Source organism: Esox lucius, chromosome 5 (genome assembly GCF_011004845.1).
Source record: "Esox lucius isolate fEsoLuc1 chromosome 5, fEsoLuc1.pri, whole genome shotgun sequence".
NCBI lineage: Eukaryota > Metazoa > Chordata > Actinopteri > Esociformes > Esocidae > Esox > Esox lucius.
In genome coordinates this window covers 30,870,548-30,886,746 of record NC_047573.1, presented here as the reverse complement: position 1 = coordinate 30,886,746, position 16,199 = coordinate 30,870,548, and the positions used below count along the sequence as shown (strand labels likewise).

The 16,199-nt window shown below is 39.8% G+C and overlaps 1 protein-coding gene across 4 annotated transcripts in view; it reads right to left on the bottom strand.

Moving 5' to 3' along the window:
• Nucleotides 1-16,199, bottom strand: part of LOC105030023 (integrin alpha-M) — a 66,936-nt gene that overhangs the window by 11,163 nt on the left and 39,574 nt on the right. For all 4 annotated transcript variants that reach the window (XM_013133034.3, XM_020044340.2, XM_020044341.2 and 1 more), the window contains 11 exons: nucleotides 13,007-13,080; nucleotides 10,162-10,285; nucleotides 9,955-10,088; nucleotides 9,521-9,661; nucleotides 9,202-9,414; nucleotides 8,921-9,054; nucleotides 8,689-8,834; nucleotides 8,431-8,588; nucleotides 6,146-6,271; nucleotides 5,948-6,021; nucleotides 5,354-5,495 (listed from right to left, as the gene is read on the bottom strand). In XM_013133034.3, the coding sequence (XP_012988488.2) occupies nucleotides 5,354-5,495; nucleotides 5,948-6,021; nucleotides 6,146-6,271; nucleotides 8,431-8,588; nucleotides 8,689-8,834; nucleotides 8,921-9,054; nucleotides 9,202-9,414; nucleotides 9,521-9,661; nucleotides 9,955-10,088; nucleotides 10,162-10,285; nucleotides 13,007-13,080 (1,466 nt within the window). The remainder of the gene's footprint in view (nucleotides 1-5,353; nucleotides 5,496-5,947; nucleotides 6,022-6,145; nucleotides 6,272-8,430; nucleotides 8,589-8,688; nucleotides 8,835-8,920; nucleotides 9,055-9,201; nucleotides 9,415-9,520; nucleotides 9,662-9,954; nucleotides 10,089-10,161; nucleotides 10,286-13,006; nucleotides 13,081-16,199) is intronic.

Genomic DNA, 16,199 nt, shown 5'->3' with positions numbered 1-16,199 from the left:
TGTCTGACTCGGAAGATAAACTGGACAATAAGGAAAACAATTAGGAAATCCCAGACTAGGATACTGCTCAAAATGTTGTCAGAGAAACATTGCAAATTTCTCTGATGATGGTGATGGTGAAGGAACTGAGATGTACGTGATGTTGTCAAAGAGGAAGTTGACTCTGTAATGAAATCAGTGGAATATCCTGTGCAAGCAGCATATGACAATGAAATGGAAAAAATGTATGCATTTCATTGCAAATGTGGAGATGGCCCTCAAAGAAGACACTGGCTCTTCTTGTATAAAACAACTGTCTACAGATTACATTTACAAACAAAAGGCAACCATGACAGAGACAGTGAAAGATGTACAGATTCCTGGAGTATTGAACACCTTGAGTTTGATCTAACGGAAACACACAGCGTCGACCAAGTACATGTATACGGGTAAGTCTAACGTTTGCTAGCTAGCTACAGATAATTCCTTTTGTTTCTTTTAAGAAAGTTTATTGCATTGCTTTTCAAGTCCTTCGCATTGCTAGTTCTCTAGCTATTGCTACTACTGTTAACATTAGCTAACATTAACAAGGAGATATTATCATTGTTGCGACTCCACACAACAACTAAAAGCAACCCAGATCAATTCCTCCTCAATGCAACCATGTTGCACAGGATTAAGTAAGTGTTTTCTGATTTTGTATCAACTCTTTCTCAGTCAACTCTTATTTTTTACAATGTTTCAAACAGCTGGTTATTAACTTAGATAATGACATAACTACAAATTGTCATGATCATCAGGGTGCAGGACACAGGCGCAGAGGTTGCTTGAACAAAAGGTCTTTAATAAAGGGACTTAGCAAAAAACAAAAGGTTTTAAATGGCAAATTCAGATGGACCATGCAACAATGACCATCCAGAAACACAACGGCAGGAGGAATTTAAATGTGGACTAAACAAGGGGTTAACGAGGAACAGATGATGACATCAGAGATGATAATGATAATAATAGTACTTTGGGAAATGATTTTATTTCAGATGTATGGTGTATAAACATTTGTTTTTCATGCACTCATTCTTGGATTTGTTGCTGAGAATTCTCTTCCCCTGTCAATCACTCTAGGGATTACTGAATGGCGCAAGAGCTGGCAAAAGATCCAAAAGAGATTGCTGAACTCTCAATGGAAAGGACATCTGCTTCATACAAGCTCACCCATGGTGTGAAGAAGACTAGAGGAAGTACTAGAGGAAATGAGAAGTGTCCCCTTCACTCTCAAGATTGATGAGGCCACAAGCAAGACAAACACAAGGGTATATGATGTGCTTGTTAGCTACTGGTCCGAGAAACATGAGAGGATGTTTGTACAACAACTTACAGATCTGGAGCTCATATCTGTATCAGCAGAATCTCTCTTCATTGCACTGGATGGGCTTTTTGAAAGGATGACACTCCCATGGGATAATCTGGTGTCCATTATCAAGGACTCATGTGCTGTGTTGACAGGTTCTAAAAATGTCCTGGAGAAGATCAGAGCCCGCCGTGCCCTTCAAATCCTCGACATAGATGGTGACTCATTCAACACCGCCTTCATGATGCCAGCAAGAGATTATGTTGTCTTTCTGAGCGTTGGGTTGTGGCTTTGTTGTCAGACCTGCACACAGACCACTGACTTGAAAGCTTGCGACCAGAGTGCTATATTCCACACCAATGGCTCTTAGACTTGGTACTTTTTTACTATGCCTTCCTGAGAATGTACATGTAGATAAGAGTACATAAACCTGATCAGCCATAACATTATGACCACTTGCCTAATATTGTGTAGGTCCCCCTTTTACGTCAAGGCATGGACTCCACTAGACCTCTGAATGCGTGCTGTGTTATCTGGCACCAAGACGTTAGCAGCAGATCCTTTAGGTCCTGTAAGTTGCAAGGTGGGGCCTCCATGAATCGGACCTGTTTGTCCGGCACATCCCACAGATGCTCAATTGGATTGAGATCTGGGGAATTTGGAGGCCAAGTCAACACCTTGAACTCATTGAGTTCCTCAAACCATTCCTGAACCCTTTTTACTTTGTGGTAGGGTGCATTATCCTGCTGAAAGAGGCCAATGCCAGCAGGGAATACCATTGCCATGAAAGGGTGTACATGGGCTGCAACAATGCTTAGTTAGGTGATAAGTGTAAAAGTAACTTCCACATGAATGGCAGGACCCAAGGTCTCCCAGCAGAACATTGTCCAAAACATCCCCCTGCCTTCTTCCCATAGTGCCATGGTGCCATGTGTTCTCCAGGTAAGCAACACGCACGCATCCAGCCATCCACGTGATGTAAAAGAAAATGTGATTCATCAGAACAGGCCAACTTCTTCCAATGCTCCGTGGTCCAGTTCTGATGCTCACGTGAACATTGTAGGTGCTTTTGGCAGTGGTACAGGGGTCAGCATGGGCACCCTGACTGGTCTGCGGCTATGCAGCCCCAGACACAACAAACTGCGATGCACTGTGTGTTCTGACACCTTTCTATCAGTAACAGCATTAACCTTTTCAGCAATTTGAGCTACAGTAGCTGTTGTCTGTTGGATTGGACCACAGGCCAGCCTTCGCATCAATGCCTACATGCATCAACGATCCTTGTTGCTTGTTCAACCCTTTTCTTTTCTTGGACCACTTTAGATAGGTTCTGACCACTGCAGACCAGGAACAACCCACAAGGGCTGCATTTTTGGAGATGCTCTGACCCAGTCGTCTAGCCATCAGTATTTGGCCCTTGTCAAAGTTGCTTAGATCCTTACGCTTGTCCATTTTTCCTGCTTCTAACACATCAACTTTGAGGACAGAATGTTCACCTGCTGCCTAAAATATCCCACCCACTGACAGGTGCCATGATGACGAGATTATCAGTGTTATTAACTTCACCTGTCAGTGGTCATAGTGTTATGGCTGATTGGTGTATGTTTCTATGTTTTGGCAGGTGCGATTTGAGGACAAGAAAACTCTCCTTTAGCTCCACTTCTATTCAGCAGTCCTTCCCATGCCGAATCATTACAGTCTGCTTTTTCAATTCAAGGACCCAAAGGTTCATGAATTCCACGATGAGCAGGAGAAAACTCATCATGTTTTTTTTTTATCCTGCTTCATCAAGCCAGAAGACCTGATTAAAAGCAAGGTGTCTGGGCCGAAGATGAAGTTGCTCAACTTGAAATTGACAGAAGCCCCTCTTGCATCACCTTTTGTTGGCTCTCAGGCCTCATCCATTCAGGACCAGCTAGGGAGGGAACACCCTGTGGTTAATGCTTTCACAACTAAGGTATGGTATGGCTTTATTTACAGTGGGGAGAACAAGTATTTGATACACTGCCGATTTTGCAGGTTTTCCTACTTACAAAGCATGTATCATAGGTACATTTCAACTGTGAGAGACGGAATCTAAAACAAAAATCCAGAAAATCACATTGTATAATTTTTAAATAATTAATTTTGCATTAATAATTAATTTTATTGCATGATATAAGTATTTGATCACCTAACAACCAGTAAGAATTCCGGCTCTCACAGACCTGTTAGTTTTTCTCTAAGAAGCCTTTCTGTTCTCCACTCATTAACTGTATTAACTGCACCTGTTTGAACTCCTTACCTGTATAAAAGACACCTGTCCACACTTAATCAAATAGACTCCAACCTCGCCACAATGGCCAGAGAGCTGTGTAAGGACATCAGGGATAAAATTGTAGACCTGCACAAGGCTGGGATGGGCTACAGGACAATAGGCAAGCAGCATTGGTGAGAAGGCAACAACTGTTGTCACAATTATTAGAAAATGGAAGAAGTTCAAGATGACGGTCAATCTCCCTCAGTCTGGGGCTCCATGCAAGATCTCACCTCGTGGGGCATCAATGATTATGAGGAAGGTGAGGGATCAGCCCAGAACTACACGGCAGGACCTGGTCAATGACCTGAAGAGAGCTGGGACCACAGTCTCAAAGAAAACCATTAGTAATAGACTACTCCGTCATGGATTAAAATCCTACAGCGCATGCAAGGTCCCCCTGCTTAAGCCAGCACATGTCCAGGCCCGTCTGAAGTTTGTCAATGACAATCTGGATGATCCAGAGGAGGAGAGGGAGAAGGTCATGTGGTCTGATGAGACAAAAATAGAGCTTATTGGTCTAAACTCCACTCGCCGTGTTTGGAGGAAGAAGAAGGATGAGTACAACCCCAAAAACACCATCCCAACCGTGAAGCATGAAACCGTGATCATTCTTTGGGGATGCTTTTCTGCAAAGGGGACAGGACGACTGCACCTTATTGAGGGGAGGATAGATGGGGCCAAGTATCGCGAGATCTTGGCCAACTACCTCCTTCCCTCAGTAAGAGCATTGAAGATGGGTCGTGGCTGGGTCTCCCAGCCTGACAACGACTGTTATTGCATATTGTCTCATTCTTTTACATCACAAAAACCTTTCATTTTAACAGGGCTGTGTAGACTTTTTGTATCCACTGTAGTATGCGTTTATTAGAGACCAACCAGACCCGTTTAGTACAAGGCCAGAGTGTCCCCATTTGAAAACTTAAATAGCTTGGTGGGGTTAAGGCCTAAGAGGGCATGAACCACGCAGAATGGACATAAAGAAAGACCAGCTCTCTGGCAAGTGTGAATCTTTCAAGCCTGTTTTCTCAAAACTAAGTAGAGCAGATTATCAACATTTAAAGCAACATATATTTCCCATAACTTTATCAAACAATATTGTATTATATACCATTACAAAGCTCTGAATCAATAACTTTATAAAATGTAAAAAAAAAAAAAAAGCCCAACTCAGATTTTATGATAGGACCCCCTTCCTAAATTCTGACACATTCTGACACGCTTTTTCTGTTTCTAGGATTATTTATCTGCTGTACCAAACTGGATCAAATTAATATAAATCTCTAAACAGTGTTAAAAATAACATAATATAACCTCATTTATAGCCATGTTCCTTTGCTTAACAACTTTTTATTATCTTTGAGTTTAGATTTCTAGTGCAAACAGTAAAATGTATTTACGGTTGAGTAATTTAGCAGACAAAGCACATTTTATAAGCATTGTGGAATTTTGCTATATGTGGTGGAGGTAAACACAATAAGAAATGTTAGTCTGTCAAACACAATGCTTAATGGTGTCTATTGAAATATTCAAACTTTGTCTGGTTTGCCAGATTTCATTGAAAATCTACTGCCCAATCATCCACAGATTCCACAAAAAACACTGCTTTCAATATATAACACTATTTCTATATCGACCTGCCCAAGCCTACACATTGTCATTAAAAATAGCCCAACTGGTTGGGAAACCGGCACATCTGGCAATACTGAGTGGTGTCCTTGTATTCTTACTTGGATTGTGATGAACTTCCTGAATGACAGTCCTGCAGGGTAAGTGAGAATGACTCGACTATTGTAAGAGTTTTCTTCCCGGCTCTCAACTGACACTGTCACATTTAATACATCATCAATGCCCACTTTCATCTCTGAGGATCTGAAATAGGTGTGAATGACAAATAGAGAGCATTAGAATAGAGGAGTGATATAAGGAACATAATCTCATTATACAGTATCTCACAAAAGTGAGTACACCCCTCACATTTTTAAAAATATTTTAGTATATCTTTTCTGAAGAACACTGAACACTGAAGAAATTACACTTTGCTACAATGTAAAGTAGTGAGTGTACAGCTTGTATAACAGTGTACATTTGCTGTCTCCTCAAAATAACTCAACACACAGCCACACAGTCTAAACAGCTGGCATCAAAAGTGAGTTCACTTAGGGGTGTACTCACATTTGTTGCCAGCGTTGTCGCATGAAAATATATACTCAAATATTTACAAAAATGTGAGGGGTGTACTCACTTTTGAGAGATACTTTATATTCTCATTGCAAGCTACAGTAAAATTGTCATCATTCTAATCAGCAGTTGTGTAAACTTACCCAGTGAAATTAAAATCAACTTTGAGGTTGTCCACACAGTTGTTATCAGTTCCACAACTGATCTCAAAGCTTAACTGAGGGAAGAGAACACGTTACTTTATTGGGAAATTGCCAGGGTGTAGATAGATCTTAGATGTTCTCTAATTCAAAATCCTTTTTGGTACAATTTGTTAGAACAAGTTAAGAAAAAAAGCATACAGGATGATATGTTGTAGTCGGGGTCTGTGGGGAAAGGCTTAAACTGAGTCCTTCAGATGATGGCAACCCTTCAAATGTATAGTCAAGTTCATTAGACAATTCATTAAGGGCATCTTCTGGGTCTTCCTGTCAAAGAGAAAACAGAATTGGCCAGATTTAGGATTTTTGAAGGATTGGCATATTTTTGTGCTGAAACGCTGGATCCCTGTATCAATGTTTTGGTCATCAACAAATCGCATTACAACACAGAACTTTTATCAATGGATTGATTCAATCAGTTATGCCATAACCCACAACAGTATTTATGTTTTTATTTAGGCAATGTTTGAGGTGTAACTGAGTAGGGAGTTGTCAAATAAGTGAAGGTAGTTAGCTTAGCTAGCATGCTAATTGTATGTTACTCTGCTGAACAGCTTCACCTGTTAATTATCCATTAATTATTATTCTGGTAGTTTACACCTTACCATACAGGTCACAATTGCCTTTAGTTTGTGTTTTACTTCTTTTATGTAATACTAATGAAGACTCTACAAGGTGGGCTGTGCATTCATGTAAACAAAACATGGTGTACAAACACTAACTTAACTGGGAGTCACTGCTCAACCAATGTGAAGTACCTGATGATCAGAAGCTTTATCATGCACATCCCTTATACTCGGCACTGTGCCTCTCTTTGTTTTGTATGCATTTTTAGTTCTAATTGATGTTCTTCTCTCCATTCGGTTGTTTCTTATTAATAATGAAACGAATCCCTCCTGTCTCGTGTCCATGCTGTGCCCGTTACAATATATTTTTGTTTGAATACTTTATTTGGAATATCTTTACTACAAATTGGGTTAAATATAAGGATTATGTTTGCTGTGTTATTTACCTGAAATGCAAATATTAATTTACAGTTTTTTACAATCGCTATGACAGTTTTTTCAATACATTTAACAAGTTTCCTAAACTCTTAACACGGCTAGCACAACATCCATCTTTGTAGGCTATACATTTAACACATTTCTTGTTGCTTTGACACAAAATGCATACAGTTAACACAAATTTAAAATGCTTGAACTTCTTTTACACACAAGCTCAACCAAGACCAAAACAATGTAATTTTACAGTCAAATTTACAAATGCTTTCACACTGTATGTCAGAACAGATAACACCATGTTCTAAACCTAACTCTGTTTTTGTTATTATTATTCCAGTGTTTTTTCTGTTTGTATATCTTGCAGCAATGTCCTTTTACAAATAAAGTCTTTACTGCAGCAATTCTGTCTCTGTCTTTTTTTTTTCATAAACTGTACATTCTATAAAGCTACTCTAAGATGGTCATTCATTTTTTGTATTGAATTTCTGCAGCAAAAGAAACAAAATGCATGCATTTACTAAACCCAACAAAACAAAAATGTAGAGAGGCATCAAAAGAAACTGCATTGCAAAACACAATCTATGATCAATACAATATACTGTCTATTGTATAAGGGCAGACCTGATACATAAAATAATGCAGTTTCTGTAATTTCAGCTGATGATAGTGTTTTTTTTGTCATTGTGTTATGATTGACTAAATGGTAACATGTGTTAGTGTTTTGAATAATTATTTGATTTTGAAACATGTTTGCAGTGTTTTGTTAAACATAGTGTATTGTGTTAGTGTATTATTGTATTTTGTAAATTAGTTTTGGAGTTTAGTTTACAATGTGTGATTTTGAGCATGAAATTAACCGTTTTGCCAATTGTGTGTTTTAGGTGTGTTGGTGCGTTAAGAGTTTAGGAAACTTGTTAAATGTATTGAAAAAACTGTCATAGCGATTGTAAAAAACTGTAATATTAAAAAGAGGGTTAAGGCAGTGCTGAATAATAATGGTACTCACTTTTGTTGCCAGCAGTTTAGACATTAATGGCTGTGTGTTGTGTTATTTTGAGAGGACAGCAAATTTGCACTGTTATACAAGCTGTGCACTCACTACTTTACATTGTAGCAAAAAGTCATTTCTTCAGTGTTTTTTTGTTTTTGACAGTATTGGTACAGTACAATCACTTATTAAGATGTTGACAGTATTGGTTCTGTGTCAATAAAAAGCCACCTACCTATTTGACAGCTAACTATTAGTTACAACACCAACATTGCCTAAATACAAACAATGTATCTCCTATCCAGTTGTCAGGTATCACAGGTTAATGTTGGAGCTAATTTCATCCAGGCCATAGTTTATCATTAGAACCATTTTTCATGTGTCCTTGGAGACCTGTAGGCATAAACTACCCTGCCACTGTGAAGTTTCATACCTACCATAATATAGAAGATATGATCAAAGCACTGCTGTCCCTGTGACAATGTGACAGTTTCGGTTTTCTTCCTCATTTTATCTTGACTGTTATAATAAGCACGATAGTTTGGAGCTTGGCGGGTCACATCCAGGGTCAAAGTATAATTAATCTTTGCTTTACCTTGATGAAAAATAAGGTTAAATAAAATGAAAACAGTACACTTCTCACATGCAATTTAATATGTAAGCAATGTAACTAAAAAGTAAACAGATCAAAACACCTTTGGTATTGTCTGCTGTCTTTTTCGTCATGGTGAAACAGACTGTAGCAGTGTGTTTCAGAGCAATATTGCTTCTTGAAGCATCAGTAGATATTTTGGGAGGATGGAAGGACACTAGTGTACTAATTGTTACTATAGGCTTTGACCTAAAAATCCAAAGTATTAACATTATTAGCATGAGATGCAGGTTATGGCCACTACAACTTCATAGAGATACCTGAGTAAGTAATACCTGAGTAAGAGGACAGCTCCCTTAGATCCCACAGCCAAATCTGGGAGAGAATCTGAACTCATGTCCAGAGAAGACTGACTGATGGATAGTCCAAAAAACTTTAATCCAGACTGTACATCAAAGCCTGAAATTCTCTGCAAATATTGTGTAGAAGAAAAGGTAACTACAGTTAATGTACATCTTGAAACAATGTCAATAATAGGATACAATATAATAGCCATACTGAGTCCTCCCTCAGTAATTTCCCATTGTCCCTTAATTTCCCATTGTCTTGCTCAAACCTGAGAATAGATGTTACTGATTCCAATTCTTGACCCATGGAATATGTAAACACTTCCTTTGCCATTGTTCTCCAGAGGTGCTCCAACAGCTAGATCATTAAAACCATCTACATTCAAATCAGGAAGTTGGGCAAGAGAAGTTCCAAATCTGCCGATCTTTCCTACATCCCCCTGCAGTGTCATCTCAGCAGTAAATCCACAGACCACTCCAGACTGAAAACATAAATGGAAAGAATGATTAAAAAAAATATCATAGTAAATCGGATGATTAGGTGGATTAAGAGAGAAGACTTTAAACAAAATCTGTAAATGCTTTTACCCAGTCACTGATAGTGCAAACATAGACCCTGCCCTCTCTTTGTCTGTCAGTAAATGTTGGAGCAGATATCAGGACGAAGTCCATATAGGAGTCATTATCTATATCCACGGCACAAATTTCGGACCCAAAATAAGCACCACTCTGCAAGATAGAAAGAGTTACAGAAAATAATAGATAAGTAATATAAACCATGTACAGTAATTTGGGACATTATACTGTGTTATAATAAAGCTCTTGTCTAAACTGCATTCTTGCTTGCTTTTTTAACAATTGTCTGGGCATTACAAAATCCATTAAATTGGATCAGACATGAGAAGTGTAATGCTTTTAATTTACAAAATGAGAGTCTGCAAAATGTTTTATGTATAAGTTTACAGAAATCATAATTGTATTTGACAGTTTAAGCCAACATCAATTTCCCATTAGGTACAAACCTGTCCTGAAAAATCTACTGGCTTGTAGTTGACTCCAGGGGAGAACACCTCCACTCTACCTGTGTGTTTATACCTTGGAGCACCTAAAATGGTAAACTGGCGAATTCTTGTACGAGCAACTGCCATGGAATAACCTGGAGAGGGATATGGACCGGGTCAGAGACAACATTAACAATGGATGGCTGTTTTTTTAGCAGTGGTCCTTACCCATATAGCTATCTGGTTCCATGTTTGGACTCTGTTTTAAAATGGGGGTTTTAGTGGCACTTGTGTATTCCTGGTAAGCCCCCCTCCATTGGAAGGCTCCAACAGATGCCACATGGAATCCTCCCTAGCAAAGTTAAATTATTAGAACTATTAGGCAATGGTGTCCAGAAAACATTAACACAGTAGGGTAAATCAGTGTCACACAGAACATTGTTCTGTCGTCTTAAACTACTATAGTGAAAAGCAAAATGATACATCTAAGAAGCATTAGTATAGGCTTCTAAAAAGATAAAATATATTTATAAAAAGATATCTACTTATGAGGATGTCTTATTCCAATCAGTATGAATATACTTATATACATAACACGGCCTAGGTGTTCTCAAATGGATTATTGAAAAGGTTTTGATGTATTCCCATTTTTGCTTGATATAGGATTTCAGTTGTTTAATAGTTTGGGGTCTCCTTTGTCATATTTTTGATTTCATAATGCGCCAAATGTTTTTAATGGGTGATAGGTCTGGACTGCAGGGAGGACAGTTTAGCACCTGGACTATTTTACTATTGAGCCATGCTGTTGTAATACGTGCAGAATGTGGTTTGGCATTGTCTTGCTGAAATAAGCAAGCCCTTCCCTGAAAAATATGTTGTCTGGATGGCAACATATGTTGCTCCAAAACCTGTATACAGATGCACTCATAGGTTTACACACCCTGGCAGAAAATATGAAATTTTGGCATTGAGTTTAAAATTATGAGTGCCAGTCAGTACTGATCATGCAACAAAACTGTCTTTTATATTAGGATAGTGATCATAGGAAGCCATTTATTATTACATAGTTGTTTGGCTCCTTTTCTACTCATAGTGATAACATAAATCACCCAAATGGCCCTAATCAAAAGTTTAAATACCCTTTGTTTGGCCTTGTTACAGACACACAAGGTGACACACACAGGTGAAAATGGCATAAAGGTGAATTTCACACACCTGTGGCTTTTAAATTGCAATTAGTGTATGTGTATAAATAGTCAATTAGTTTGTTGTATCTAGCAGGCTAGATACTGAGCAAAGGGGAACAGAAAATAACCTGCGTAACAAGGTAATGGATCTTTATAAAGATGGAAAAATATTTTCCATAAAAAGATATAAAAAGTCTTGCAAGTGCCAGTCAGTACAGTACAATCACTTATTAAGATGTGGAAAATTCAGAGATCTCTTGACACAAAGACAAGGTCATGTAGACCAAGAAGGATTTCAGCCAAAACTGCCAGAAGAATTGTTCGGAATACAAAGAAAAACCCACAGTTAACCTCAGGAGAAATGCAGGCTGCTCTGGAAAAAGAAGGTGTGGTTGTTTCAAGGAGCACAATACGACGATATTTGAACAAAAATTAGCTGCATTGTCGAGTTGCCAGAAAGAAGCCTTTACTGAACCAATGCCACAAAAAAGCCTGGTTACAATATGCCCGACAACACCTTGACATGCCTCACAGCTTCTGGCACACAAATTTTGAATGTTCAGAACAAAATAGAGCTTTATGGTCACAACCATAAGCTCTATGTTTGGAGAGGGATCATCAAGGCCTATAGTGAACAGAATACCATCCCCACTGTGAAGCAGGGTGGTGGCTCTCTGATGTTTTGGGTGTGTGTGAGCTATAAAGGCACGGGAATCTTGGGGAAAATTGATGGCAATATGAATGCAGCATGTCATCAGGAAATACTGGCAGACAATTTGCATTCTTCTGCACGAAAGCTGTGCATGGGACGTTCTTGGAATTTCCAGCACGACAATGACCCTAAGCACAAGGCCAAGTTGACCCTCCAGTGGTTACAGCATATAAGGTAGAAGGTTCTGGAGTGGCCATCACAGTTTCCTGACCTTAATATCATCAAGCCACTCTGGGTAGATCTCAAACGTGTGGTTCATGCAAGACGACCAAAGACTTTGCATGACCTAGAGCAGAGGTCTCAAACCGGTTTCACGGAGGGCCGAGTCTTTGCAGGTTTTCGCTCTCACCTTGTACTTAACTCACTAATTAGGTCACTAATTGGTTCTTTTCTACCCCCACCTGGTTGTTTAGGTCTGAACCAGAAACCAATTTAAAGGAAAACCCAAAAACCTGCAGACCCATGGTGTCACGTCCTGGCTTTGCCCCTAGCCTGCGCTGGGCTCCTAGCCTGCGTTGCCCCTAGCCTGCGTTGCTCCTTATAACATTATATAAAATGAGAATAAGTGCCAATAAACATCAGTATAAAATTGTTTGTCCAATGTTCTGGACCAGTGCGTGAAACACTTGCACTGCAGCGTGAGTTTGAATTCGGTCCACTGCTCATTCAGCAAAACCTCTCCACTGTATCTTTCCACAATTTCCTGTCAAAATAAGACATTGAAGTTCCAGAGAAAAAGGTAAACAAATATTTTTGTTATGTGTCACATCCTCCAACACCCTCTGTCCCTTGTTTGAAAAATTAAACCCGTTTGTCGTTATTACCCTCACCTTTCTTCCTGATCACTGTATTTAAATTTCTCCTTCCCTCTTGTATATCGTTGGACATTATTGTTTTCACACTTTTTTTTTTTTTAAGTCCTCCCTTCTCCCTGCACTGGTGCCTCCTACCTACAACATAACAGTAGGCAACTGATATCTTGTGAGATGGCTAGATACCTTCCTAGTTTTTTTGTATTCATTCTCATTTAATTAACTCTAATGTTATTTAGTGTTGGAAAGCAAATCAACACTAACTGCCCAAATAAATAGCTTTACACAATTTTCTCAGGTAGTCTAAAACATTTACACAGTACAATTGGACTAGAGCTGTTCAATAAGACTAAAACCAATACCCAAGGTGTATATGCTGCACTAAATCCCTCCTGGGCCATTTCCATCTCAATAGATTCTCCAGTCGCCTGAGATCCTGCAATGACAATACAGACAGAGTAATTAATCTGCAAATATGGTATTGTGGTATACACTAACTGTATGATGATCTCTTCATCCTTTTTTGTCCTTACACTATGCAAACATAAAAGTTAGTTTTAAGATATAACATCATCATTAAGAAATGTGATTTGATTTTGAGTTTTAGAACCTATATACAGTACTTTTCTTATGTATGCCTTGACCTTTCTCTCTTTACTGAGATCTTAGCTTACATCATTAATATTATTATCTTTCAAACACATTTTTTCATGATGTTCAATTTGTTTTTACGGTCTTATGTAGTCCCAACCCTGAATGTTTAGATGATTAGGAGATTGCAACAGGTGTTCTCAAATGCAAAGCCTGCCTGCTTTTGATTGCTCAATTAGGAAGTATACTCTGACATAAGCACAGGAAAAGGGCACAATCCCTGGCCAACATCCATGATTGACATTGCAGGCGCCCAACCTGCCACAAAAATATATTTCCCCTGTGGTTGGCCCATCAGAATCTGGAATGCAAGTGGGTTAAATATTCTGTGGAGCCACTGTATATGGATGGATTATCTTGGCAAATTAGAAATGCTCAGTAAAGGACAAATTCTTGAACAAAGTTTAACAGAAATATATATTTTTTACCAAATGGAAACATTCTGGACAATTTTATTTCAGTTTATGAAACACGGTCCTGTAGAACAGTGGTTCCCACCCAGGGGTACTTGGACCCCAGGGGGTATGTGGCCTATCCACAAGGGCAATTTAAGAAGACTCGTGAGACTGTAGACTTATTGGTAAAATGCAAAAGAGGGGGTACTTCAGGGGTACTCAGTGCAAGTCAAAATGTTATGGAACCATTGTTGTAGATCACACAGTAGACATGTCTTTAGGATTTAAGTCTACATTTGGGTGCAGTCTTACTTTGGAATGGCCAAAAGCATATTCAGTACAGGATGAATGCACCGATGAAACATGAAGATCAGAGGATGATGTTTGATCATCCTGTGTCCGGTCATTCGACTGGGGAACTCCTCTGCGAGATCCGACAGGGGCCTCGATCGGATGCAGAATATGCACCAGACCAACAAAATGCTCATCTTTTTTCTCATTCCATACAAGAACACATCTCCCATGTCTGTCAGATCCTACAGAGCCTAGAAGAGCACAGGCTTACATGTGAAAGCAGAAAATAGTGTCTTCCGTGTCTCTTCAGTATCCTTCCTGGGTTTTGTGCTGACCCCTGGAGGAGTGAGCATGAACGAGGAAAAAGTCAGCAACTGGCCTCAACCCCATGCGGTGAAAGAACTCCAACGATTCCTTGATTTCGACAATTTCTACTGTAAGTTCATTAGGAATTACAGCACCGAAGCCACAACCCACACTGCTGTCACAAGCCAAAAGTCGAGGATGCTATCTTGGTCGGATTCTGCGTTTTCTGCCTTCACCACCCTGAAACAAGCTTTCACATCTGCACCCATCCTTCACCAGCCGGACCCCACTCAGCCCTTCACCATAGAGGTTCATTCCTCAGCAGTAGGGGTGGGGGCAGTGTTATCCCAGTGATTCGGTTCTCCTCCCAGACTACACCTGTGTGCCTTTTATTCTAAGGAGCTCACCCCTACTGAAAGGAATTACAATGTGGGAAACAGAACTGCTGGCTATAAAAATAGCGTTGGAGGAGTGGCGTCATTAGCTGGAGGGTGTTCAACACCCATTCCTGGTATTGAAGGATCACAGCAGCCTGGAATATGTGCTGAATGCCCAAAGGTTGAACCCCTGCCCGGCCTGATGGTCCGTTCTTCAACCGTTTCCATTTTACTGTCTCGTATCTATCTGGGAAAAAGAACATCAAGGCAGACGTTTTATCCAGTCAAGGAGTACGCTGACCATCACCGCCGACCAACCCAGGTCAATGGGTCTGGCAGTCGACCTGGGACATCCAGCTTCATCTCGTCCTTCCATGTATCCCTGTTGAAGGCTGTCTTCACTCTCAAGTCACACCTCAGACAGCCCCTCCTCCGTTGGACATTGGTGGGGAACTGGCGTATTCCGGGTGGTCGTCTACAGTACTTGGTAGACTGGGAGGGCTATTGACTGGAAGAACAGGCCGGCGTCCTCAGTCTTCTGGAGCCGCCCGTGGGGAGGGGGGTTTAGTAAGGTCTGCAGGCCACTCCAACCCTCAACAGCCTCAACAGGATAATACAGCCTCTGAATGCCAAGATTCCAGCTCAGAGAAACGCACATTCCTCCCCATTCTCAATCACCAGAATTGTAAGCACCTGTTTCTCATTACCCCTTTAGTACATAGCCTAGGTCTGTACTCCTTCCTGTGTGAGGTACTGTTTGTAGCATACAACATACTAAGCCCGGTCTAACGCTGAGTTTGTTATCTACCAGTTTGACCCTAGGCTGCCTTTGGTTTTTTCGAGTTTGCCTAGTTATATACTTTTGCCTGAGCTTTTTCCAAGTAACGACCAGTTTATAGTTCTTGGACAGTCTCCCTTTAGCTTGCTCAATATTGTATTGTTCTTACCTGTTTATTGACCACTGCCTGATCTCCTGACCAAGTCTATTGCCTGCTTCTGGATTTGTTTATTAAAAATTATGTTTGCACGCTCTGTAATTGGGACCAAACTGTCTCCGAGTCCTATTCTTACACCAGGGACCTGAAGACCATGCACAAGGCCCTTCAACACATCAAAACATGTAGCTTCTTTTAAGTTTTTACTTTTGTCAGTGCACAGAAAAGACAAAAATAAAAATATCAGTTAACTTAAGTGGTTCACAATTAGCAACACACAGTGCTTCTACAACACGAGTCACCAACCCGTCTATCTTGGAAGCATTTTAAGTCGATCGCGAAGAGTTTTCAAAATCAGAGAGAAAAAAAATATATATATTTGTATTCATTATTATTTATTAATTTAAAATGCACCATGCGTGAGCCTATTGTGTGCAGTAAATGGTGTCTAGGGGAGGGAGAGGCTGTCCAATCAAATAGCCTATAGTTTACATATGAAGAGCTCTCTCTATGTTTTCGGTTCTGATGGAGTGGTGACGCGTTCATGTAAACGGCACCTAAAAGCTGTCTCAAAGAACCAGCAAAAGTAATGATTAT